The sequence below is a fragment of the Anas platyrhynchos genome, chromosome 4, assembly GCF_047663525.1.
Source record: "Anas platyrhynchos isolate ZD024472 breed Pekin duck chromosome 4, IASCAAS_PekinDuck_T2T, whole genome shotgun sequence".
Lineage (NCBI taxonomy): Eukaryota > Metazoa > Chordata > Aves > Anseriformes > Anatidae > Anas > Anas platyrhynchos.
In genome coordinates, this window is record NC_092590.1 from 49,262,989 (window position 1) to 49,288,441 (window position 25,453).

Sequence of the window (25,453 nt, forward strand, 5' to 3'; positions counted from 1 at the left end):
TTAGTTTGACACAATTAGATTATAATTGGAACTATTCACAGATGGAAACATCCTCAATGAATTGTATAGGCTAACTGCCTCCTAAGACATATGGATCCGATGTTAAGATCAGTAGTAATTTCTAATGCAGTCCTTCACGTTCCTCAATAGGGCACACAGTGTTCCCAGAGCATTAAGAAAGAGTGCGTGAGCAGAACTAAGTGCTTAATATTATGCAGTGGACATAGTATCCTGAGCTGAATTAATAGACTAATTTAACATAATAATGACATTTCATACCCTGTTACTGCAGGTTCCCATGATTCCATGAGATCACAACTAATGCATTGCTGGCTTCCAGCTCTTTCAGATTCACAAGCACTTCCCAGCAGTGAAATACTTATGTACCTCTGGACTTCTATCCCATGGAAAGCCAAACCCAAGTAGAGAGTATATTGAGCACTGTGCTGAGAAAGCTAAGTAGTCCTGGGGTGGTAAGAGAGGATCCTAAGGCAGTTGTAGCTTGATTTAATTTCAGTGCTAAGCTACACAAAGAAAGAAGTAGGAAATAAACATGAGTTTGTACTAATTTTTACCAAAAAACACACACACACACGCAAAACAATACAATAAAGATTTGCATATAGTAGAGGTCTTGATGATCTCAGGAAGAAAAAAAAAAAAAAGTATTCATTTTTTTATGCCTGTGTGGCTCGTGGGAGAAAAATAATTGTGAGCATGTGTCATAACTGCAGATTATTAACTGTCTCCGGTAAAATTCTCAGTGATTAAACAGTTTCCTATGCTTCCTAGGCATAATGACCCTTGGCACAGGGGAAATGCACAAAACATTTGGCAAGCAAAGTTTGTAACCCTGCTCCAAGGGAACTTACTGTGTCCATATGCAGCTGGGGCTTTTGATCTAGGAAGAGGACCAAAACCAGAAGCGTGGGCTTGAAATACCTTCCTGTTTGGCTTTGCGCTGCCTCCTCCCACTGCAGGGATGTGGCCCTAGACTCAGCATCACATCTGTAGTCCTGGAGTGTTTGTCAGTCAATGACAGGTGAAAGGACCTTCTGCGCTTCGGTTGGTGGGAATGCATGCCTAAGTACAAGTTGGATCCCCAGCAAATAATGGCAGCATGATAGAGGCCACTTCACCTGGCACAAAAGTATTCAGTCCACCTGCTGAGATGAGGTCAGGATTGTTTGGGAATGGAGCTTTCCCTTCAAACAAAAACACAACATTGCACCAAATCAGGACATGTTTGGTCCTCTTTGAAAAGTGGTGAAGGGTTAAAAACCAGTATGTGCTCTGGTTGGTCACAGTGGGTTCCAGTTTCCCCATCCTTTGGATGACCAAAATAAAGTATGGTCACCTTAGCACCCCTTCGTCTTATCAAAATGTTGTGCAGGGGATGAGAAATTACGTAGGGGTAAAGTGATGGGTGTACAAAAAACAATAGTTGAAGCAGTCATTCCACCAAACCCCTCTGCTGCCACTGGTACTGATTTTCCAGTGTCTGATTTCTGTATATGTACATATACGTAGATATGTATAGATGCATTTATACACACACATGCACTCTTACTATTGGCATACCAACATCAACTGTGTAATAAAACTACACGCGATCCATGGAAGTAGTTGTTTTAATGGAATGCATGGCTAAATACTACTTAATACTCTTTCAAATACATAGATCTATTATTTTCCTTCCGACTATGTGCAACATTTTAGCTATTTTAATGCTGGCACTTGATTCTAAAATACCTTTAGTCACCATAATTTTAATAACTTTTTGAGCAGTTGCCAGTTTAATTTTCAGTGCGTGAAAATTGGAGGTAAATTATTTATTACTTCCAGCAAATGTCTTTCACAATTTTATTTAATTTTTTCATCTTTTTTAATGGGTCATAAAATGGCAGTCTTTTATTGGATGCTCATAAAGTAAGGAGCAAATGAATACTTTGCAAATAGGTTACTGTGGATTGAAATGTCAGTTGTATTTCACAGGGTATGAAAGTCTTTAGACCAGAGCTGTAGTGACATATGGCAATGGGCCATGTTCCTCTTCTGTAACAATAAAACAGCAGTGGACATAGAGGAAAGAACAAATTGGGATTGTTGGGCCTTCTCAAGTTACATTTTTTTTGATAAATTATTTATTAGAATGGTCAGTGGTCTGTGGCTAATGCAGTTTAAACTTGCAAGAGTCTTCTGGTTAACTTTGGTCATAAATAAGAGTATTTTTAAAAGCTCTGTCACATTTCCAGTATTGATTCTCATCCACAAGGTGACACTCGCCTGTGACAAAACACAGGAAAATCCCTTCCACACTCAGGAAGGGCTATGAACTGTAAATAAAACCACATTTTTTTTCACTATAATGAAGTAGGTTTAAAAACATGGACCACTGGCAAACTGCATGTTAAACCTGTGTTACATAAAAACCAATTAAGTTTGTGAATAGGTGTGCTAATTACACATGCTTATAAACTCAAGTTTGCCATCTCTTTGATTGCACATCACTCAAGTGCTGTGTCAGAAGTAGTCGCAAGATACGAAGGAGCACCTGGGCTAAAAGCTGGCCTTGAGCACTGCAGGGTGTTGGGGGAACAGTGTGAAGGCCTGCACTTGCTTTTCCCTGATGGCGTGTTCCTGCCACCATGTTGCTCAAGGTAGACACGCAGAAGCTGGTCAACTCCTCATGCTTCTGGCTACCAGGCCGTGGTGTTTGTGCGTGGTGTTAGAAGAGCTGATGGTTATCCTCAGGGCCCGCTTCCCCTCCCCATGCACACAAAACTAAACCCACAGCATAAACCACGAACACAGCAGAGGTGAGGTTTTAGTGGGGTGCTGGAGAATGTCTTTTGGGGTTGCCACAGCAACATCAACATTTACACTTCCTGATTCTTTGTGGGTTTTAATCGGGGTTGACCTGAGGAGATGCTCTGTTTTGCAGCAGCTTTCATAGCAGAGTTCAGCGTTTGTTTGCGTTCTGGGGTGATAAAAAAAAAAAAGTATCATTCTAGCCTTTACTTGCAAAAATACGGTTGTGTCTAAAGGTTAGTTTTACTACAGGAAAAATGTGCCCTTGTGTGTGCTGCTAGGTGTGATAAGATTCACAGTGAGGTCAGCACAGTGAAGACTTGAACACAGGTCTCAAGCCAGCACAGCATTTCTGCTCTTCTATTGTCTCACTCTGTACAGACATCAGTGGGAGGAGGGATGAATTTTCCTCAAGTATTTGGAAAATACTTAGTATACTGCAGCTATAGTCATGTGACTCACAGACATGGTAGCAGATCTGGCCACACACTTCCAAAACCATGTGTTACTACCTGCAAAGACATTTTTGAAGTATTTCTGATCATTTTTACCAGGCAGACCAAAGGTATGGTCCTACAACTAGCTAACCAAAATCTGTGCTGCTCCTTCCCCTGTGATTTACTCCTATTATAAGAAACCACTTCAGTCTCTTAACATTTTAAACTGTATTGCTCCTGCCTCTGGAAAAAAAAAAAAAAAAAAAAAAAAGGATCAATAGAGGTCCAAAGATTTAGAAATGTTAATTGCTGACAGCGGATGATTCTGCTCTGAGCTGTCCTGAGCTTTACGGGACATCACTGAAGGAATGCAATACTCAAACAACACTGACAATTGGAAGTGAAGGCACCCCAAAACCATAATCACTTCTGAATGTCATACTATTTTCAGAATAGTTATGGTTTATGCAGAGTGCTGAGGTAAAAGCCTTGCATACATGGACAGTTAATAGTTAACTAAAATAGATGTATTTGTGGATAGGGCTTTCCCTTGGACATTTACAAGGAGTGGATAGAAGAAACAGGGTGCTCATTTTATTGAGCTCCAAATTTGAAGGGATTTTGTTTATAGGAAGCAGAAGTACACACAGCCCACCAAACAGGTGGATGCTAAAGAAATGAATAAAAAGCTTTCCTTATACCCTACAGACATGACAATTTCAGGACAGAAGTGATTTTGTATGTTGACAGGTTCATCCTTTTGAAGATGAGATAATTATCTGTATGAGTTCACTCTGTAGCTTCTAGAACTCAACGAGTATGATCAACTCCTCTGAAAATCTCCAATGGCTTATCCCTGCAGCTGTGTATCAAAATGGAAGTTGATACAGAAACTGGTTGTTCCTACTGCTTTGTATCTGTGTTGATAGCTGATGTGTTCAGTGAGCCTGCTGCTTGGGATATCTGTCAGAACATCTGACAGCTAAAGGTTGGGGGAATGCGAAGCCTGACAGCAGCGATGCGGCACCGGGGACTCAAAACCTGCTCTTAGTGCAGTCAGTGGGAGTTATAGCTTTGGGCCCAGTTCTCATTTAGACATGCATGCTATCAGTGCCCTTTTCTGGGGCCTCTTGTATTGCTGGAATGGTGTAAAGATGCATAACTGTGACTGAGGATAAGATATTCAGGTCCCACTGACAGCAGAGTTCAGTCCTGGAGAGGGTGATAGTAGCACCTCCTACAAATAGGGGTAAACTCCCCATTTTTTGTGCTACTTTTGAGGCTCAGTTTCCAACTCAGTCACTCAAACAGGTACCATTTACGTGTCATTTACTTGGTGTGTAAGTGTGGTTGTGTACTGAGGCTACAAAAACGAGGGTCATGCCACTGCAACCCTGCCCTGTCAGCAAACCTACCTCCTGCAAACTCAGGCATGTTGCCGAAAAGAATAGATGACAGACATCCCTACTCACAAGCTTTCTCCTAAATCCCAGGTCAATATTTAGGTCAACGAACAGAGCCAGAGCACAGCTCTCAGGTTTGTAGAGAACTGAACATAAATTGAAGAAAATAGCATATATTGCAGTGGGAGTATGCTGCATGGCAAAGGGGAGGGAAAAGAAAAAAGGATCACTTTTGATTCAAGTACTAATACATTAGAAAAAAAATGAGTGACATTTTTTAACAGGATTGTATGTTAACTCTTGAAAGCTGGAACTGTCCTTGGGAATCCAAGAAACCCCAATACCTAGTCGCAGGTGCAGGAATTCCCAAGATACGCTTTCTCCCTTTACACACTGGAACTGTTAGTGTGAAATGTGATACGTGAGTTAGTTAACATAGCCACTATCAGGGTGTGCAGCAATGGGCACCGAGATTTTTGCTTTCTTAGAGGAGAAGCAGAGGAACCTGTCAGTGGAGAGGGGTAGTGTGGAGGTTGTGAGTGTAAGAAGTGCTGCTGCAAAATAAGTAATTCGATTCCTAAAGGTCTGAATGATACCTGGGAGCCTCCTTTCATCAGAAGCTGTAGGAAATGATCTATATTATCTTTTTAGTGGACCTAGCAGGGCTTTTTGTTTGTTTGTTTCTTGTGTGTGTTTGTAGGCCTTCATATACAAACCTTGCATGAGAAAGAAATGAAACATCAGTAGCGGTCAGAGGTACAGCCACCATACTGCAAGCATGCTTCAACGTTGCTTTTCTTCTAAAGTTTTAAATCTGTTTTGTTGCACTCATGCATCTTCCTTTTCAACCGCTTATGTTTGGGACTGGTAGGAGCATGGTGAGCAGATCAACAGAGTACCAGAGAGTAAAAAAAACATTGTGAAAAGGTATTAGAAAGTATTCCTGGCTGAGAGCACAAGTTGGTCAGGAGGAAGGATGATATTGCCAAGCAGCAAGGGGAATTGATTAGATAGCAGAAGAAAATCCATATGAAATCGAGGATTCATGTTCATTTATTTATTTATTTTTACATGAAATGGGGAAAAAGCAATTATCTGAAAGCAGTTTGGAAATTTGACCCCAGTAGCTAGCAGTAACTGTGGTCAGATGTTCCTGGCCAAATCTAGGAGTTCTTTACTAGTGCACAGGCACAGTTATTTTTGATCTCAGTGGAGTTTTGCCCAGTGAAAGACTAGAAAAATGGTTCCAAACAATGATAGAAGAGCTGAGGAAAAGCTAAAATGTGTTTAGACATAGTTATAATAATATGGGAAATAATGAAAATGTACAAGATATGTAGGCATTTAGATTTGTAGAATTTAAGACCATCGTATGGTATTTTAAAAATCAAAATTACTTGGTGTACTGCAGAAGGGTTTTTACTGTGCTACCAGGATTTGAACCAAGCAGTATAATCCCAATTTAGGCATCAGTCACTGGGAAGGCACCCACCATTATAAAAGAAAGTTCAGGAAAAGTATAAAGACTGAATAGGCTTTATGGTCAGGAAACACAACCACAATGAATGTCTTTTCTTGGGTGTAACCAACTCCAAAATTTGGTGTGGAGCCTGTGGTGTTACTCTAACTCAAGCTTTAAAAAGACAAGGCGGGGGGGGAATAAAACATTTAAGAGAACAATCTTTCCTGTTTGGATTTGAACATAACTGAAAAGTTGCCATCCAGAAGTACTTCTGTGTGCTGTGATTTCTTCTGGATTTAACGACTGAATTCAGTTCTCAGTTCTCAGTTACCTAGTTAATACCATGGTGTGATCAGAGTGCAAAAGGATGTGACCCGGTGATGCTGGAAAGAGTCACGTTACCTTTACTGGGCTGTAGGTCAGTGCCTTGGGCAGAAAAACGCTGTGTGCGCTGTGCTTGTGATCTGAAAATCTCAACAAAGTCGAAGGGTTTAAACTTACAATTTTCTTCAGGGACATCTGTCAGGATTTAGGCTGTGTTTCAGCAGCACATCATAAACTTAAGTCCTTCTCCATTCAACAAAAGCATGGAATGAAATCCTCTGGCACTTAAGTCCAGAGGATTGTTTGGCCAGTCAAACCCAAGCAGAGTTGTCATGCTCAAGTTTCTCACATCATTTCTCATTACAGTGGCAAAGTGAGAAATTGAAAATAAAAAGATAATAAAAAGCACAGCATTTTAAAAATTCATCCCTAACTAAAGTTTTTCACAGTTTGCTTTATTTAGTTAGTTGGGAGGGAATTTAATTAATTTTTTATTTTATCTGTTCTGGTTCACTTACTCCCGTAGTAATTAGAAGTAAATTAGAGTTATTCTTTCTGTTAGATCAATTATTCATAACATAGACCATTTAAAAATTAGTTTCGTGGAAGCAACTTACTTCATTTTTACTAAAACTGAAAAAGAAATTAGCCAAATTAGTTAAAATAGCTTTGAACTCCATATTGACTAAAGCATTTGTGCCAGAATAAAAATTCATGACATATAAGAAGAACAGTATAAATGATTAATCATTTTAGTTCATGGATATCTATATTTTTATTTAATTACATCTATGCATAGTATAAACTGTCTGAATCTTGGGAATCCAAGCCAGAGAAGCTGAAGAGTCTTCTTCTGTTTAACATTCACCATGTGTTGTTTTCTTCTAGGGTTAATTTGTAAAATGTAAACCACATACTATTTGTATGCAGTGTTTATGTACTATTTATAGAAAGTCTTGACCATTTATAATTATCCGACATTTTTATCCATAATGTCTGCATATGACTAAAGAAATGTTTATGGAATAGATGAAACAATGTTATTTTTACAGTTGATCTGCAATTTATTTTATGTAAAATTTTCAGGGTATTTTATGTTAGAGAAGGGATATTCTCTGTTCAACTGCTTATTGAGAAGACTAAAATGATTTCTAAATAGTAATCGACACAACACCAGAGGGACACTGCAAGCTATTAATATATTCAATTTTAAGCAGCATAAACTGAAGAATAGAAAGCTCAATTTGAAATTACCAAAAATTGGTTTCTGAAATCCCCAGGGTTGTTCTCAAAGTACAAACCTGTAACAGTTACCATCAACGCTGAAAAGTCATCAGAGGTGTCTACATATCGTAATGCAAAGTAACCGTGTTAGTTTTAGGATTTCTGTGAAATCTCAGCTAGTGCAGCTCTGATGGACTGGCTCCCATCTTCCCCTCTTTGAACACATCCTCTGTTTTTTGAACGCAGTCTGTATGTACAAGAAGCTCCACAGCATGTATGTGCCTTTATTGAGTTTTATGACTGCTGATTTTTTTTTCCCATTTTTTTTCTAGAACTCTAGAAGTTTTGGTGAGTTTGAATGAAGGGCAATCTTTCATGTCCAGCTCATTAACAATTACCGCTTCAGAGTGTGTAAGTAAATAGCTAATGTAATTCAACGCTAAATGCTCAAATTCAGTTTCTGTTATGGTTTTATCATTGAATGACTTCCCAGTGCAGAGAACCTCAGTGCGTGGCAGGTCTTTTAGGTGTTTAGAATGCACAAGTCCACCTAACTGAAAAACACACCTGTGCAGACATACAGAACATACAGAATTTGATGATACCAGATTTCTTAATATTTAAGTGCATACATATATGTATGTCCTAAGTAATTTTCTCCAGGTTTTGAGACATGCTTAGAATTTCTTTTATAACGCCAGTACACTCAATGAGGAAGTTTTTCAGCTGTTTTGCATTCCTTGATGAAGAGTGTGTGGTGGGGGTTGCCGACAATTTTTTTTTCTACAGTTACACAAAACAATTTCTTTAATTCTTCCCATTAAGGTGGCAGACAGCTTTATGTTAGGAGCATCTTTATTTTAGGATTCCATGTAAGTGAGGTATTGCTGTGCCTATCACCCTAGACTTAAAAATAATAATTGAAAGCCATGTCTTATACGGTAGGCTTGGAGATTTCTCTTCGCTTTCTGACACGGGCTCTGTAATCAGGGTTTCTTCTTCCATTGCTGCTGATCTGTTTTGCTAGCTGCTTCAGGAGCTGCTGATCTAGACCATATGCAGAACTATACACAGAGGGAAAGTCCTGGAATTCTCCTCCCCCACACTACCTCAGCTGGCTCTGTCCTGAGATCCAGGCTCTGTCTGTGTGTTCCTTGTCTGTGCTGTGCCTGTGTTGTGCTATAGCCTGCAAATCGTGCTTTGCTAAATAGATTACAACAAATTACTGTACCACACTGTGCAGCTGTGACTTTCAAAATACTGGGAAGCTTCCACGCCATTAGAGACCTGCTCGCTATAAACATAATAATGTCTTAAGAGCCAGGTGTGACATAGTCACCTGGGGTCCTGTTGCAGCACAGCTCCACTTTGTAGGATCAGTGGGAGCAGATTGAAGCTGAGTAGTGTGACTTCCGTGCAGTTTTCCTGTCAGGCGCAGAAGCATACAGAACAGTGCCTTCTGCTCATCAGCATGTATTTTTCCAACAGTATTTTCATCACTCATAGGTAATTAAACTAAAAGAGAAAAAATAGTATTTTTTTTTCTTTTCATTTTAGAACTAAACACTTGGGTAACTATAGAAGTCAAAGTTATCTCAGTTCAGCCCTTAAGTTTCAGGAACGAAGCCTGAATAAATTGAGAGCTGAAGAAACACATGCTCCCCAAACTGTGTTTCTCTGCTTAAGCGCCTCTTTGTCATTTGGATGCAGTTCAATCTTACACCAAAGCACAACGAAGCAGCCTCTCAGCATGATAACCTAAGGAGTGTGGATTTCCTCTTTTTCCTTTTTAGTCCTTCCAGAGAAACCAGTACGCAGTAAGTTTATTCCTATGCCCTCTTAAAGATTGCTAAGCTTGCTGACATAGATAAAAATAAAGCATTGCTGCAAAGGAGATCATACCAAATTGCTGGGTGAAGCAAAATAACTGTTCCCTCTGCTTATATTGCTTCCCTGTGGTCAGAAGTTTTAACTAACAGCAAACAGAATGAGTACAGATGTGCACTGACAGAAAAAAACAGTGGAACTTCTGATCATCTTTTTTTTTTTCTGTCTTTCATGCATGTTGCAGCAAAGAGAGCTCCATACAAGGAGAACTGCTGTTTCCATAGTAGCAGATGGGCAACTGCAAGAAATGGGTCACTGCTAGAATTCTTCCACTAATTCTGATGGCTGAGCAGCTGATGGCTAGTTGGTATACGAGAGTTACAAGTTCCAGCCTCCCCTGGCAAACACACATTGCTGCAGAGGAAACAAACAAAAAATGTGTTGCACCTACGCTGAGGCATGCATCTTACCTGTTTCTTGTAAACCTCACTGCCTGGTATATACATGGTCACCTACACATACTTCGGATAAAGCTCTGCTTCACTTGCAACTGTGCTTGCTTTGGCAGAATCACTTGTGCTTGCTGTACTCCAGCATTAGTGATTCCTAAACGTCTCTCCTTTTCTTTTCCTCCATCTGAATTTCAAGTAAGTTCTGTTTTCATGAGGTCACCATGGCATGTTTCTCAGTGTTGTTCTAAATCGGCACAGAAGCACAGGCTACCAAGGGTAAGACGAAAAGCACCTACAGGATGTGGGTTTGAGGTGCTGCAGATGGGCTGCTCACTTCCTCATTAAGAGTGACATTGCTGGAAGCAATAGAAGTCATTGAGAATTTCTCAGGACAGTTGCTTCAGGTTCAAATGCCACTACTACAGGCATTTAGTGTGCTATAGTCTGTGCAGTGTGAACAAATAGTGTGGCTTATTACTAACTTGCCCAGATGCGTAGAATATATGGATTATTGGTAAATATTCATTAAAATTCCACCCACCTACCCAAAACATGTGGAACTGAGGCCTCTAATGGAAGGTGTTACTGAACTTACACCAAATACGATTTTGACTGAGATACCTATCTTGATCCTTCGTGCTACGTTTCTCTGTTGGAGAGAAAGCAAGACAGTAAGTAGAAAATAAAAAATAAATAAGTGGATTTGTTTGGTTGTATCAGCTAGTTGGAGGCTGTTTGGGGGCAAGTGAGAGGAATTGTTTGCACCATCCACTGATGTTGTCTTTCTGCTTTCTTTGCAGTCTAGCGGAGTAGCAGCACTTATTGCTGTTCTTGTGCTGTTACTTCTGGTGGCGCTTGGCCTGCTCTGGTGGTTCTGGCCCCTCTGTTGCAAAGTGGTGAGTAAAGACTTTTAAAAAACCTCAGTGGACCTGTGATTTGCAATCATAACCTAAACTGTATTGGGAAATACAGATACCATGGGAAATAGCTTAAGTAATAGGATGGTTACATGTGACATAAGCCTTCTGTTGAGGCAGTTTTCTTTCATTAGTGACAGGCAATAAACTGAAGAAGAGACCAGTTTAAACACTGTGCACTGCACCTTTAGCAGTACTTCTGGCTTTCTGAGAGACTTGCACACATGGACCAGCTTCAGCAGGCTGATGTGCTGCTCATTGGCTTTCTACTGAGCAAGCAGATGTGGTATATTCCTGTGAAATCTCTGAAAAAAAACAGTTCTCTTTTATTTGAAAGTTGTTGGCCATAATGGTACACAGATGTTATCCTGAAATCAAAGACCATTTTAAAAGTACTATCACTAAAATTGGTATTTGTAGTCCATTATAGACTCTCAAGTTGGAAATCCCTTATTGTCTTAATAATCCCTAGCAAAAAATTAAATTTTCATCTTGCCCACATTACATATCTTTTCATCTGAATAATGAATGCTTTTTATCCTTCTAGCAGCAATAAGCAATGCTGCTTCACTAAGTCTCCTTCCATCTCCTCGAATGCTAGCGTTTTTAAATTGGTGGAGTTTAATAGTCATCCACTTCAACAGCAGCACTGAAGACTTGAGAAGTGGAGATTGCTTCCAGGCTGTTACTGTATTCCTTGTCTTCTCTTAGACTTGTGGAAAGGATGGTGGCAGAGGAACAGACCTTCTCTCCTGACCATTCTGAAGCCAAAAAAAATAAAAGTTTTGTTTGTCATGGTCCATTAGACACCAGGCTATTCTAGAACAAGAAATCCTCAACCCCTGTTTCCTTCCTCATGGTCTGTGGTTTCTGAGACCTACAAACTCTCCTCTAATAAAATGACTTTCTTCTGTCTCATTCTTCACATCAGAGTCCCGTAAGAAATCTAGGAACATTGTCTGTTAGTTGTTTTCCCTCAACAATGATACATATCATGAATCTTCCCATGGAACAGAAAAAATAACATCATAAGAAGAAAGCCTCCCATTTAGTATTTTAAAATAATTGGCTCACCTTGATTCACAGTTCCCATCGTATGGCAAATCTTCCCACACTATGCGTCTTCCTCTCATTACAATAAATAGCAATTGCAGTGTCTCAGTCCCTTGAGAGCAGGAATTCCTGAGAGCAGTGATGATTCTGTAATGACAATCAGTACGATGCTTTCTGGATTTGTATGTCAAAGTCCTCCATAAAAAGTCAAATGTGCAGCTCTGTGACTAAAATTAACTGAATAGCTGCACTGTGTAACAAATTGCCTTGGGTACGGTACCTTGGGTGCCCTTGGGTGCGCAGTGTTATTAATGCAGGCTCCTGTCTGGGCTAACCTCCTTGGTGGGGATAACTTGGGTGTCTCCACAAAGAGCTGCACCAAGAGGTAAGGAAATGTCCCTTCATCCTGATTAATCTCACGCTTAAGTATGTTACTCCCTGATGTTTACTCTAAGGAGTAGTAACTTACCCAGAGTAGCTTTTCTGGATGTGGTGTTTGGTTTGTAATTGGCTACTGCTAGGGAAGCCTTTGGCTCTAGGTTAATAAGCTATTAGTAAGAAGCTGCCTAACTTGTATGGAAGCAATAAAACCAGGGCCCTTTAAATTTTAGTGCTGTTATTTCCTCCCACCTCTCATAGACATTATCTGCTCCCTTAAAAAGAAACGGTCATTTTAGGTCATCATTTCCTACAACAACACTGATTTCCAAAACCACATACTTGCACTGAACCTCTTACCAAATACCGACTCTTCATTTCTTGTTGTTTTGACGTCTGTTTCCTCGCCTCCTTACGCTGTGGTTCCATTCTTTTCCTTCTATTCTGCACTTAGGTTCTCACATTACATGCTATTACCACTTCTGCCTAAGTACTTCTGGGCTTTGGTGTTTGAGAAGAGGGCCAGCATATTAGGGCTGGCCAGGAGGTCCCCTGCCCTTTCTCTGAGCCCACTTCCCTGGCAGAGTGGCGTGTCTATTTCATGGGACAAAACCCAGGAGCAACGCTGAAAGCGGCAGCCTTCAAGTCTTGTGTCATGGGCTGCACAATTGAATGGAAAAGAGAGAAGTGGAAAGGTGTTGCAGACAGTACAGAATGGGTGTTCAGAGCCACACAAGGGGGTGATCCCTGTTGCCCGCAGGAAATGTGAGCTTCAGGTGGTTTGGGAATTCTGCTTTATCCTTGCTAGGACTTGGTCTTCACAGCATTCCTTGATACAAAGTCCGTGTTGGGGTAGGGGCACTCCTTTTCTTCTTTCTCTTTTTTCCCTTCCCCCCGCCCCTCTGCTTTTTTTTTTTTTTTTTTTTTTTTTTTTTTTTTTTAAGCAGTTCACTGTTGACAGTTCTTTCACTCTTCCCTCAATATCAGAACATATGATCGCATCAAGCTGGCTTCAGGCTCTGGTGCTGACATTTCCTAATGCCCACATCACGCGAACATTTGAAAAGTGTTAATGAGCAGATCAAAGGGACTGTTGCCTGAAGCAACTAACTTTTTTTTTAAAGAAATCGGCTTTCCTCCAAACTGAAGTCTTCATTCTTTGCAACTAAATAAATGAGGTGCAGCCTTGCCTGCGATGATGATGATGATGATAAAACAAAACAAAACAAAATTAGGAAGTAATCCATCTTTACATGTGTTTAATAAGACAGCAGCATTATCCAGAGTCTTCAGTATTTCAACAATCTGAATCAAGCTCAGGGAAAGTTAATTTAGCAATATGATGATCTCAGTATCTGCAGCGTCATGCTACACTTGCGCTGGTTTATGCTGAAACCACATTCATTCTTTGGATTTCTCTTTTTTAAAAATGTTTTTCTACTGATTTCACGTGAAATAGCAGGCAAGACTGAGAATATTCTTTGTGTGTGCATGAGAGAGAGAGTGTGTGTGTGTGTGAGGAGCCTGTGGAAACATAAGGATGCAGGCATTTACATTCCACTTCTGTTAGCAAGGGTGAGTATCTGCTACTCAAAGCAGATTATTTTCTCACACCACTGTCACATTTAAAGCAAGTTTCATTTTCTACAGCTATTAGAAATAGCAGCTAATTAATGTATTGGTTAGTTTCAGATCAGGTTTACCCTATAACTTCAGGGATTTTAGCAGCTGCCATAGGATTGAATCCTTTGCTCAAGGAGTCAAACAAAAACTGTCACTGACTTGTGACTTTCAAGCCCTGTGAGGTAAACAGAGTTTTCCTTGATTCTTTGGGGTAGAAATTTTGATTCCATTAAAACCAATAAGCACAGGGCCCAAGTGAACTTTAGCATGTTTAGAAGTTTGGTGTACAAAGCTGTCTTTGCTCGGAAGAGATTGCAGGGCTGAAGAATCATAGAATTATAGACAGTGCAATGATCATACTGTTTAATGATGTAAGTGTGCACCCTAGCTCGGCCTTCTGTCCTGTATAGCTAGCAGTCTTGGCAGGAAAATATGTGCTTTCGAGGTAATGGTTATAGACAGGCAAAAGGAAAAGAAAAATGAGAATTAAATAAATAAAACACTGTGAACATTAGTAGATTGAGAGCATCATTTTACTGTTTACAGTCTTTTAATTGCTTTCAGTGAGAATGGAAGATTTTCATGGCTTGGAAAATCTTGCTCAGCACCCAGATCTCCTAGAATCTGTCCCATGATCCCTCTGTGTTGTTGTTTCTGTAAAGTTCAGGCAGTAATTGCAATCTGGCTTTCAGCAATGTTTGACAAACTAAATAGTTGATTTCTGTTAGTACTTTGAAAATTCCTGCTGGCTGGTAGGAAAAAATATTCAGAAATATTTAAAGAAAAACAATTTATTGGCATGTTTTAGCAACATCCTACAGCAAAGGCATATATGGTTAAAATCCAAAATTGAATTCCCAATCCACTGGAAGTACTCTGAGCATAATAAACAGTTCAGTATCTTAAACCTGAAGTACCATGGAAAAATGTTTCCAAGAGTACCATAATTTACTTGTCTGAGTTGATCTAATTCCTTTATCCAGTGCTAAATATACACAACTTATTTTGGCAGTAACTATCTTGGTGGCATTGTGACTTGGATGTAAGTCAAGAAGGAAAACTCTTGACTACTGGTCAAGTAAAAGATGTTTCCTTAATGTCTGATGCTATATATCTGTGCAACGACAGAATGCTTGTAGGCTGTGGTAGGGTTAATGGAAGTACTGTAATTAATTACACAGAGCACAGAAAATAATACATATCATAATTAAGGTACTTCATCCTGCAGTAGGAGAGGTACATGGCTGTCATCGTGGACAATTTTGGTTGGTCTATGGCATAGCAGAAATAAATGCCTTTACATTCATGGGATATTTTTTAATCATTTCTATACAACATTCAAGCACAAAAAAAAATGCCCTGATATCACTCAAATGCTTCTTTTTAGCTTTATTAGCCTGCATTTCTCGTGGAATAATGCCTGTGCTTTCATTTTCTGCCTTTACCATTTAAAAGGGTTGCCCTCTTCCTCTTCCCCTCCCTTTACTGCTGGGTGGTTTCCTTTCAGTACCAGGGAACTCCCTGAGATTTACAGTATGCATGCAAGAAAGAGAACAGTAAGAAAATGTAGGTAGAGGTTTAAATATAGGTGTGAATGAATTACCATATGAGTGATCCTTATCCAGTAACAGCTTTAAGCAGCCTTGCAAACGTGTAACTCCCACTTGCAGGCACTGAACAGTCAAGGAGCGACATACTTAAATTATTAGTCTGAAATGTGAGACCCGTGGAAATGGTCTGGATTTCTAGAGGTGAAGCCTGAGCTACCAGAAGGCATTTCACACTTGTCATTGGGCCAGAAATTATCCAGCAGCATGGCATGGCACAAAGAAGCAGGCGTCTTGGCCCAACATTATGCAAGACCTCACATAGACCTTGGGCTGCTTTTCCTCCCAGGCTTGCTAATTAACTCCATAGGATTTCATCACTGGCTATTACTTAGAATGACTGAGTCCTATCCGGTCAGGAAGCAAAGTGGCAGACACGTCTGCCCAAAGAGTGTCTGCCAGTCAATTGATTTTATTTTCTATCAGACGGATGGTGTTAATTTCCAGAAGGCCTTGATAATCGATACCCAAGGGACTTGGCAGCAGTGGCTGCCAGTTTATGAACAGATGTGGGGGACTCAGATGGAAACCGTTCACTCTTAAAATTTTTTGTTGGCTTTTTGATGCTGCCAGCACAATTCCTTATGCTATTTTTTTTTTTTTTAGGTCATCAAAGATCCCCCTCCACCTCCACCAGCTCCAAAAGAGGTACAGTATAAAAGTGCTCCGCTTATCACGCTGGTTGCATGGTACCATTCCTTAGTGTTCTCCTGTGTTCTGCACATCTGGCTGCTTTGTATTTTTTAGGAAATAAAGCTCTTTGTAAACAGCTGCTCAAGAAGAAAGAACTGTCTCATGAGAAGTCTTAGGCTGAGAGCAGGATGGCCAAAGTCCACATCTCTGTTCTGTCTTGGTCGTCTCAGAGTGGTGTGAATTTAGTCACTTAAGTACATATCCAAAGAAATATTTAGGAGTTTTATTCCAAGACTGTTGAACATTATTTTTTTCATTCTGCAATGAAAGCAGAAAGACTAAATAGTTCTTATGACAGTCTAAAGATTTATCATATTACTCTAAATAGGATTTTCCCACAGCTTTGGATTTTTAGACACTGAAGAATCCTTATAAGGGAACTTCTCTCTTAAGGGCAATAATGTAATAGAGGATCTCCGGGTGTCTTCAGTGTTTTTTGCCTCTTCATCTTGATTTAGCCAATTGTTTGAACGTATTCAAGTGTCTTCTGACAGCTAAATCCATGATAAGGTACTTCACTGAGCTGAGGGAGCCAAGAGCAAGTTTGACAAAGTTTGGCTTAGGAAACTGTGATCGGCTGCATAACCTTTATCTGCAGATCTGCTGAACGCTGCCTGCTGAATCCCAATGAGGAGGACTGATAATCTGGCTCTTTGAAGGCATTACATTTTCTGTTAGAGGAAGACACCACCAATCTTTTTCTTTGTATTTTGCTTGTTTTTATTAATGGAAAGGAAAATGATCAGTATTCAGAATTAATACTGATCAGTAGAATAGACAGTTGGATTCTCCATTTCGATTTTCCTAATGGATGCCAGCAGTGTTTTTCCCATGCAAAACCCTAAGATTATTTCCAAATGTGATCAGATTTTGTTTGGAAATCGATGAACATTTGAGGAACCTAAAAATTTGGTACTTCACACCTAATATAGGAAAACCTTTTCTCTGTGAAATACACTGAAAATGAAATACACTAAAAAGACAATAAAATAAAAAAGACGTATCCTTTTCAAGAAAATGTCTTTGAATTTATTGACAGGAAGAAGAACAAGAACCCTTGCCTACCAAGAAGTGGCCCACAGTGGATGCTTCCTACTATGGTGGACGAGGAGTTGGAGGAATTAAACGGATGGAGGTTTGTGCCATATAGAAATGACAATTCACTAAAACATAAGATCTCTGAGGCTGCAAATGGTGGAAAGAAAGACTTAAAGTGTACTGGAAATACAATGGTATAATGTTCACTTCTTTCCCCGTGACATAATCCTTATAAAATTTTTACCATATCAAATAATTTTGACCTTGCTTATGAAAGAACAGCTTTCAGTAGTTCCATTTGACTGGAACTTTAAATAGCTGCCCAAAGACATGCTCTTTCCATCAAACTAATGAAAAGTAGAGAGTGAGAGCCTTTTCTGAATGTTTTGGAAAAAATTACAGTGAAACATAAGTCCTCTAACTGTGGGCCAGCCAAATGCATTGACAATGGTGACGCTAAGGAGAAGCTTGATCCCAGAGGAACTCTCAGCGACAACAGTGCCTGTCTTTGAAGAGACATGATAGCATCATGTTAATTAAAACAGAATGAAAAATGTGCATCCTTATGGGCATGTCCTTATGTCAGATTTTATAGTCAATTCAGCCTTTATGGAATTTGCAAAGCAGTTTTCTGTGTTTAAGTTTAATCTGTGAAACTTCCACTGTCTGAAATACCCACCTAGGCCATATAGACATATCTTGATCAAACCGTAAATGTGTCGGCCTAAGAACCATCTTTGCCTGCGTTCTTTTGAAATGCAGCAGAAGAACGTGCAACTTTAAAGCTGTGTTATTCCTTCAGTAGTTCAGAATTGCAAATTTAGAAGAGCCTCATATTTTAGAAAAAGAAACCATTTTGTATAGTGCTTTTCAGATGCAAACTAGAAAATGCTTTCCAACATAAAGAATTGCAAGCCTGGATTTTTAACGGGTTCCACGATGTGCCTCAGAAGGGATTTCAGGGTTTAAATCATTACAGTTTGTACAAAAGATCTTGTCCAATGAAACAGAAACCTGATAGATACCCAATGAACACAAATAGTATCAGTACCATAAAGAAATGTGTGTTTATCAGATGGCAAATATACAGTGTTTTCTTTCAAAAAAAGAGAAGAGAAAGTAATAATTAGGCTAGAAAACATTTTTATTTGTACTAGGAATTTTATGCAGAACAAAGGGTTAAAGATGTAAACCAACTGAAATTGCTGACAACACAAATTCTTAAAAGGTACTTCATTCCTTGGAGCTGTCTCTCTGTCCTTTTCTAGAACCTGAGAGTAGTCAACAATTTTGGGGGTTGGGCAACTCATCTTAGATGCCTCAGCATTTGAATATGAAGCTTTAACTCTCTCCTGCAGAATCTATTACAGTGGGGCTGAGGGGAAAGCTGGCTTAGTTACCTATTTCCAGCTGCTTGGACAGAGAGGTATCTAACCTCATACCTTTCACTGGCTTGAGAGAATGTTACTCATTTGGTGAATCAGAGCAGTGTGGAAACAGGACAGCAAACAAAAAAGTGTCTTACATCATGATGAAGGTATGCAAGTCTAAGGGAGGTCATTCCTTACCTGACAATTCAACATGGATAGTGGTTTCTGTGCTGTGGCCAATGAAAAACTTTTTGATCTAGTCATTCCATTTTCTTCAGTGTTTTCAATTCATGTGGTCATTCAGTTGTCTAATTCTAATTGCTTCTATCTTCTATGTGTTCTGTTCTTCTGCCATTCTTCTGACAGCTTGATTTTTCCAGCAATTTCCTTAGAGAGAGAAAAGCAGAGAATGAAACAATAAACTTCCACTTACTGGTCCTGTCCAACTTAGCTTACTAAATTCTGTTTCAGGGCAATTACATTCAGTCCTTCCTTCCCCACTAGTTTCACCCTTCTGTGACAGTCCAGAACAAGTTAGCCAGTGTGGCTCACTCTTCCTAGATTTGTCTTTAGGCATTGCTTTCGAGTTTTATGATGTCATTTCGGGACTCTACCCATTACAGACAGTAAGTTTTCATATTAAAGTTGTATTGTCAGTGTCCACAAATTCTGGTTTCTTCTTGGTGAAGCCACTTCAGCCTGTAGGAGAAGGTCATTCTATCGGTAAGGCATCTACTATCTATCTCTAAATGGTTTTAACAGTGTTTAAAATACATTTTAACAACCTCATAAAAAACACTGTAAAAGTACCATTGATCACAGTGAAAGATACAGATGCATTTTAATGACTCAGCAGGGTCTACTTGGACATGAAAGCCCAATCTAATATTGCAGAGACAGGATTCCCCAGTGAAAAAAAAGAAATCACTAAGTGAGCCAAATGGTAAAGTTCAAAATAACAGAAAGGTTCAAAACAATCCCTGTTGTACTTTGGTGCTCTCATTCTCTACATTGAGATTACAGTGGTAACAGACACTTGGTGATTAAACGACATGATTTTAACAAGGGTATTTCATTTGTCTGAAAGAAGGGGCAGCCTACAACTTACCTATATATTTTCCTCACTCTGTATCAGCATGTTCTGCATAGGGAGGTGAGGAGGATGAAGAAATCAGGCTGCTTTCTTTTCTCATCTCATGGCATATTTATCCCAGCACATTATAGAGTCCCTACCAGACCCAGAACAGTCTTATTCCTCTGTCTGGGTAGCAGAGGGAAGACTAGCGGTATGTCTTTTTCCTGATGAGCAAAACAATTTTGTGTCCCCTTGCACTGGGAGAATTGTTGCATCCCGCTGTTTTTCTGCCTACTTTCCAAGTGCTCAAATTGGCAGGTAGCAAGATAGAACTGACATATACCTACCAAGTGCTGTGCAGTGATGCTCTTAATTCTGTCCCCAAAGTGGAAGGTCATTGTTCTCCAATTTTTATTTTGATTCTTCTCTTTTCATGTCTGGCATCTTCTGTCAGGAAGTCCCTGAAAAAAACAAGTATGTTGGTGGAGTCCTGCAAGAATGGTTAGCTGCTTTCCAGAAACTGTTTCATGACTCACCAGCATGTCATTTACCCAAGATGTAGTGTCAGAACTTAATTTCCTGCCTGTAGGTTTATCAGGTCCTTCTTACATGCTAGATTGTAGCAGATGGCAGGATATAGAAAGTCCTGCACTGAAAATAATTGGGACCACTTTTACCAAGAACTTTTAAACTCCAGCTGTATCTTTTAGATGCTCTTTTTGGATTAGAAAGTAAGAGTCTTGTCTAGGCTTGTTTGTTTGTAGGATACAGCAAACATACTTGCTCAAATTGCTGCACCATGTTTCCAATTACAGTAAGAAATAAGATTACCATAGCAAAACATACCATCTCTCTTGGAGGAAAGTGTTTTGTGTGTTGTTGTTGTTTTTTTTTTTTTTTTCTTCTGTACTTTCTCCTTATGGTCTAGTAATTCCAGCCTTTCCTTAAAGTGGAAATATGTGCTCATCTTACCAACAACAATAATGTGGGTTTCCATTCTGTTTGAACTATTTGTATATACTTTATGCTCTTGAGGCAGTGATAGAATATACACTGTTACATGTTACACATTTACTTATTAAGCACTAATTTGTCACAGTTTTCTTGTCTTTTGCCTACGCTGCATTTACATCTCAACTCTGTCTTTACTTAGGTTCGCTGGGGTGATAAAGGATCCACTGAAGAAGGGGCTAGATTAGAAAAGGCAAAAAATGCTGTGGTGAAACTCCCAGAAGAACCAGAAGAACCTTTTCATCCTAAGCCACCTAAACCAAAGCCTACCTCACCAGTCATTCAGGAGAAGTGGTATACGCCAATTAAGGTAATCCTTTTCATCTTCGGTACAATACGGTTTTGTACTAACGCTGGATTTTGTGTGCCTTACGAGTCTTATGCATGCTGAACTGTACATTTTTTCCAAGTACTCCCAACCAAATATAATGTACTGTTCTCAATATGAACACCTACTCAGGATGAATAGCAGGAGCAGTTTTTATCCCTCCATCAGTATTTCATCAGTAATTACCACATTCTGTTATGCTTCCACACAAAGGGACATACCGTATAGTAAGAGTGTTAAAATACATGGGAGCTTTACTGGCATGTAATCTATCTCCGTGTATACCTAATCAAGGCTGCACAGTCCATAGCTGATGACTAAGTTTGCAATGTTTGCAAATTTACTATTATATAATTATTTATATTCATTATATAAAATATTTATTGTATAAAATATTATATTAATAGCATTTATTATATTTAGTTTGCCCATTACTAATCAAGAGAAGCAAAAAATTATATAAAACAATACTATGCAAAAAGTTTTGACTGAAATAAATGGAAGAATAAATGGTATAAAATACAGACATTTTCCTCTGTAGATTGCATGAGTCACCTGCAAACCTGTAATAAGCTCTTCTTAAAAACTGAAGATGGCTCCATAACTACCTTTCTTTAAATATGTTAGAACAGAGAATACAAAGGTTTAGCTGTGGTATGAATAAAGCTAATCTATCTTCCTAACTCCTAGTAAGTACTTTCTGAATTGCAGAAAGGCCTGAACACGTTCTCTGCACACACACACAAATTCTGCAGCCCATCCGTGCGAGTGGGATGCTTCCTGACAAGCAGCAGAGCTGCTCTGCATGTTCTGCACAGTCTGAGCGCTCACAGTGAACCTGCTGCATTCAGTACATGTTGGACTTGCAACACAGCACAGATCAACCATATGCCTAGCAGGTCCAAGGCTTCCCTGAAAACCATGAACTTCCTGTATACATGCTGTAACAACAAATAGATTTATGTGGGAGAAATCCTAGATGGACATGTAGCAAATCAGCCTGAAGTACTGACAAATAAACAGGTTACTTCTAGATCACTCAGAAATAAATTTGAGGCAGGTCCATGGTTTCTCTGCTCTCAGCAGAGGTATAAGTACTTTATTTGTACTCACTGATGGGAAAGATCAGCACCACAGCTATCTGGAGTGAGAGGCAGCCTAAGAGCAGCATACCTGGCTCTGAGGAATGGATGTTTAGTTCTGCTGGTAAATTTCTCCTTGGACAGAACTTCAGCATGTGTGGTGTGCTTTCAGTTGACTGATTTTATCATAAAGTCCTGTTGCTCTGTTGCCACAGGGTCGACTTGATGCACTGTGGGCGCTGTTACGAAGACAGTATGACAGAGTCTCTTTGATGCGACCACAACAAGGAGACGAGGTTTGTGCTATGCGAGGGTATCGCAGGGTGGGCAAAAAAGGGGTATGTTACAGCCAGGGTTTCGCGGCTGCTGAACACTGGTAATTCTGTGCAGTCAAAAGAATGACACAATAGGAAAAATAATGCACTGGGAAAAAACATGCATTGAAGAATGTATCAGACCAGGCAAGAAATGTTATGGAAACATGGATGTCCTGCAAGTATAATGAGGAATTCTGTATTTTATGTGTGTTCAGCTGGAAAACAAAAACATAACACAGACTTTGTGTGGTCTAACCTCTCTCTAAAAGGTGCATAATACTTTCTAATATTTAGCTCCTTGGAAGAGCAGAGTTTGGCAGTCAGAATACTAAAACCACATCATATTTAGTGACCCCCAATAAATTCTATGCAAATAGATTCATGATGCTTTGCACTTGCATGCCAGAAGCAACATTCACAGGCAAAACTTGTTTCTCAGACAATTCTTTCTGTCCGTACACTCATGACTCATGAAAAAGTGGCCCCCACTACAAAGACTGCTAAGACTACCAAGTAAAGGAAATAGCTATTATTTGGACTTTTCACAGTAAATCTAGACTGTATTTTTTTCTGATTATTGCTCCTTAAGAAAAGCATTACTTTAAATCTTGGCATTTACCTCGGGAACTGATTTATGATGAAGGTATTTCAAATCTTCTGGAACCATTCACCACTCCTGTGTGTGACACATCTGAAGGGATTTAGGAGCAAAGACATTTCCTCTAAGTGAGATGGCAACTTTTTCTCAACAAACCGGCCCCAAAACCAAATGGGTATGACAGATAAGATTTTAAAGTACTACAAAGCATCAGTGTGAGAATCTCTATTTTTGCAACAAACATCATAAAAATGACATAAGAATTAGAGAAGTTCAAGTGAGTGAGTTACCTTTGAAAGCATGAGAGGCAGTCACTATTTAAGCTATCGTTGTGATGATAGGGATGAATTTTGGTACTGTTCTAAAGTAAGAAAAGGTGAGACATATGTACATGTAATGGAAGAAGCAGAATGACAAAATGCAGGGCTGGAAACAGAAAGCATAGTCTTTGCATAGCTGTCAAATATTAGTATTATCATTCTAGTTGTTTGCGTATTATTTACTGTTTGAATGTATGTTACACACAAAAATTAACAATAGCAATTAATTCTTCATGGAAAATACACAGTGCTTTACAGTACTTTAAAAAGTCAATTCAATGTAAATATAAACATCAATGCCTGAACTTCCCAGGTACCTGAACAGGCTAAAAACTGTCAGGCTCTATTTTGAGGATTTCTGACTGTAAAGACAGGTAGGTGCTGAAAAATGTGCCTGCCAGGGAAAGCATTTTGGCACCAGTGAGAAATCAAGCATTCATCTTCTCTGGACTTGACTGGAAGACACTGACCAGCATCTTGGTTTAGAAAAACCGAGAGGAACCTCACTAATCTTCAGTATCCTTACTGAAAAAGGGAATAGAATTTCTGTTAATGAATAAAGGCTAGAATAATGATTCAGGTGTACCACAAGTGTGACCTGTGGTACCGTAGGAATGCATTCCGCATCTGACTCAGTATTTTCTATTTTGGGAGAAAAAAATACATCTTGTTTATAATTTGCTAGGTACAGGTCCCATGCCATACCCCTGGTGGGTTTGTCAGTAAACAGATGAGCAGTCACGCATGTGCACTGCAAGATACATGCATGCACATACTTAATTCAGAAGCATTATTATGGGAAACAGCAGCCACGTAGATGTTTTGTTTTGTTTTGTTTCTTTTACTGCTTAGGAATTTAGTAGTTCCCATTTGTAGAAGAATTCACTGCTGAATTCAAGTCCTTGATCAAGTAATTGAAATTTAGGCATGAAGTATCAAAGCGGAGAGAGCTTTTTCTTCCTCCTCTCTCCCCTCTGCCACCTCTTCCATGATGCCAGATAATGCCGAGGGTGGCCCAGTTTGAGGGCTGCACGCAGCTGATTCTGGAAGCTTTGATTGTGGCTGGAAGTCCTTGGAGTCATAAATTTTTCAGCCAGCAATCCGTGAGGTTAGGGAAGCTTGTACAGGTGTGAGCTAGCAGGTTGTTGCCGACATCTGTTTGGAGTGGAGGCGCAGGTCCTCAGCAGCCTGCAGCGAGGCTGCTGGATTGTCAGCAGATGTAGTTAAGAGTGGCAGAACAGTTTTGGTCTCACATTTGCCGCCTGGGGGCTGAAACAGTAAAGGTAGATTGGGGGTGGACACAGCTGCACTCCCAAACATGCCTCGGGCACAAATAAAGAGATCTAATATAGTTTGACTCTGTTGTGGTGGGGAGATGAGGACAGAGAGCCACTTCAGAGACAACTTAACGCTGCAACATCTGCCGCCAAGTTTCCAGGGAGTGACAGGGGACAGCAGGTACAGATCGAAGTCCCCACATAAACAGCCCCCATTAAGCCATGAACTCTTTTGAAGGGCTCCCATCAAACATAGCAGAGTCCGTGGCAGGAGACTGTTTTGTTTTCAAAGCAGTGTTTTGTTTTCTGCACTAACAAGATAATTTATAAATGATTCATTACCCTGAGTTCCTACTCTTATTTATATATATATTTTTTTAATTTAAGAGGCAAAGAAGAATGAGCCACAGTAGTTTTAGGGTAGTTTGATAATGATAAACCAGTTAACTGCCCAAAGGTTTTAGCTGAGGATATGGCAACCTTCAGCCCACAGTGTTATATTCAGATGGGAAAGAGATGAAGGCGTGTGCTGTTACTGGAGCATTGCGCGGGAGCGTCTGCTATCGTTTCCATACTGAAACACCTCTTCCACAGAGTTTGTTTCTGCAGGAGAAAGAAACTTGGCACAGGTTTGCAATGTGACTGTTAGGGGCCTGTTCTTTTACATACATTCTTCTGTTTATTTTCCGAGTTGTAGTTTAGCACCTAAAGGTTATCACTAGGGTTTCTCAAATGCTTGATAGGACCTTGTTGCTTTGCACAACTTGATAGTGGCTGAGATTCTGATTCTGTGTACATGTGCAGACAAACTGCTTTTAAGACCACA

At 39.6% G+C, this 25,453-nt stretch overlaps 1 protein-coding gene and 1 long non-coding RNA gene across 2 annotated transcripts in view; one reads left to right on the forward strand and one right to left on the reverse strand.

Moving 5' to 3' along the window:
* Nucleotides 1-25,453, forward strand: part of ANTXR2 (ANTXR cell adhesion molecule 2) — a 111,405-nt gene that overhangs the window by 44,052 nt on the left and 41,900 nt on the right. The window contains exons 11-16 of the mRNA XM_027456989.3: nt 7,994-8,072; nt 10,741-10,836; nt 16,125-16,166; nt 17,251-17,346; nt 20,848-21,015; nt 22,331-22,411. Coding sequence (XP_027312790.1) covers nt 7,994-8,072; nt 10,741-10,836; nt 16,125-16,166; nt 17,251-17,346; nt 20,848-21,015; nt 22,331-22,411 — 562 coding nt within the window. The remainder of the gene's footprint in view (nt 1-7,993; nt 8,073-10,740; nt 10,837-16,124; nt 16,167-17,250; nt 17,347-20,847; nt 21,016-22,330; nt 22,412-25,453) is intronic.
* Nucleotides 10,594-25,453, reverse strand: part of LOC106014946 (uncharacterized) — a 341,344-nt gene continuing 326,484 nt past the window's right edge. Inside the window, exons 12-15 of the long non-coding RNA XR_011809168.1 lie at nt 20,042-20,155; nt 18,818-19,006; nt 11,932-12,057; nt 10,594-11,618 (exon numbers count right to left, since the gene is read on the reverse strand). This is a non-coding gene — a long non-coding RNA (uncharacterized lncRNA). The remainder of the gene's footprint in view (nt 11,619-11,931; nt 12,058-18,817; nt 19,007-20,041; nt 20,156-25,453) is intronic.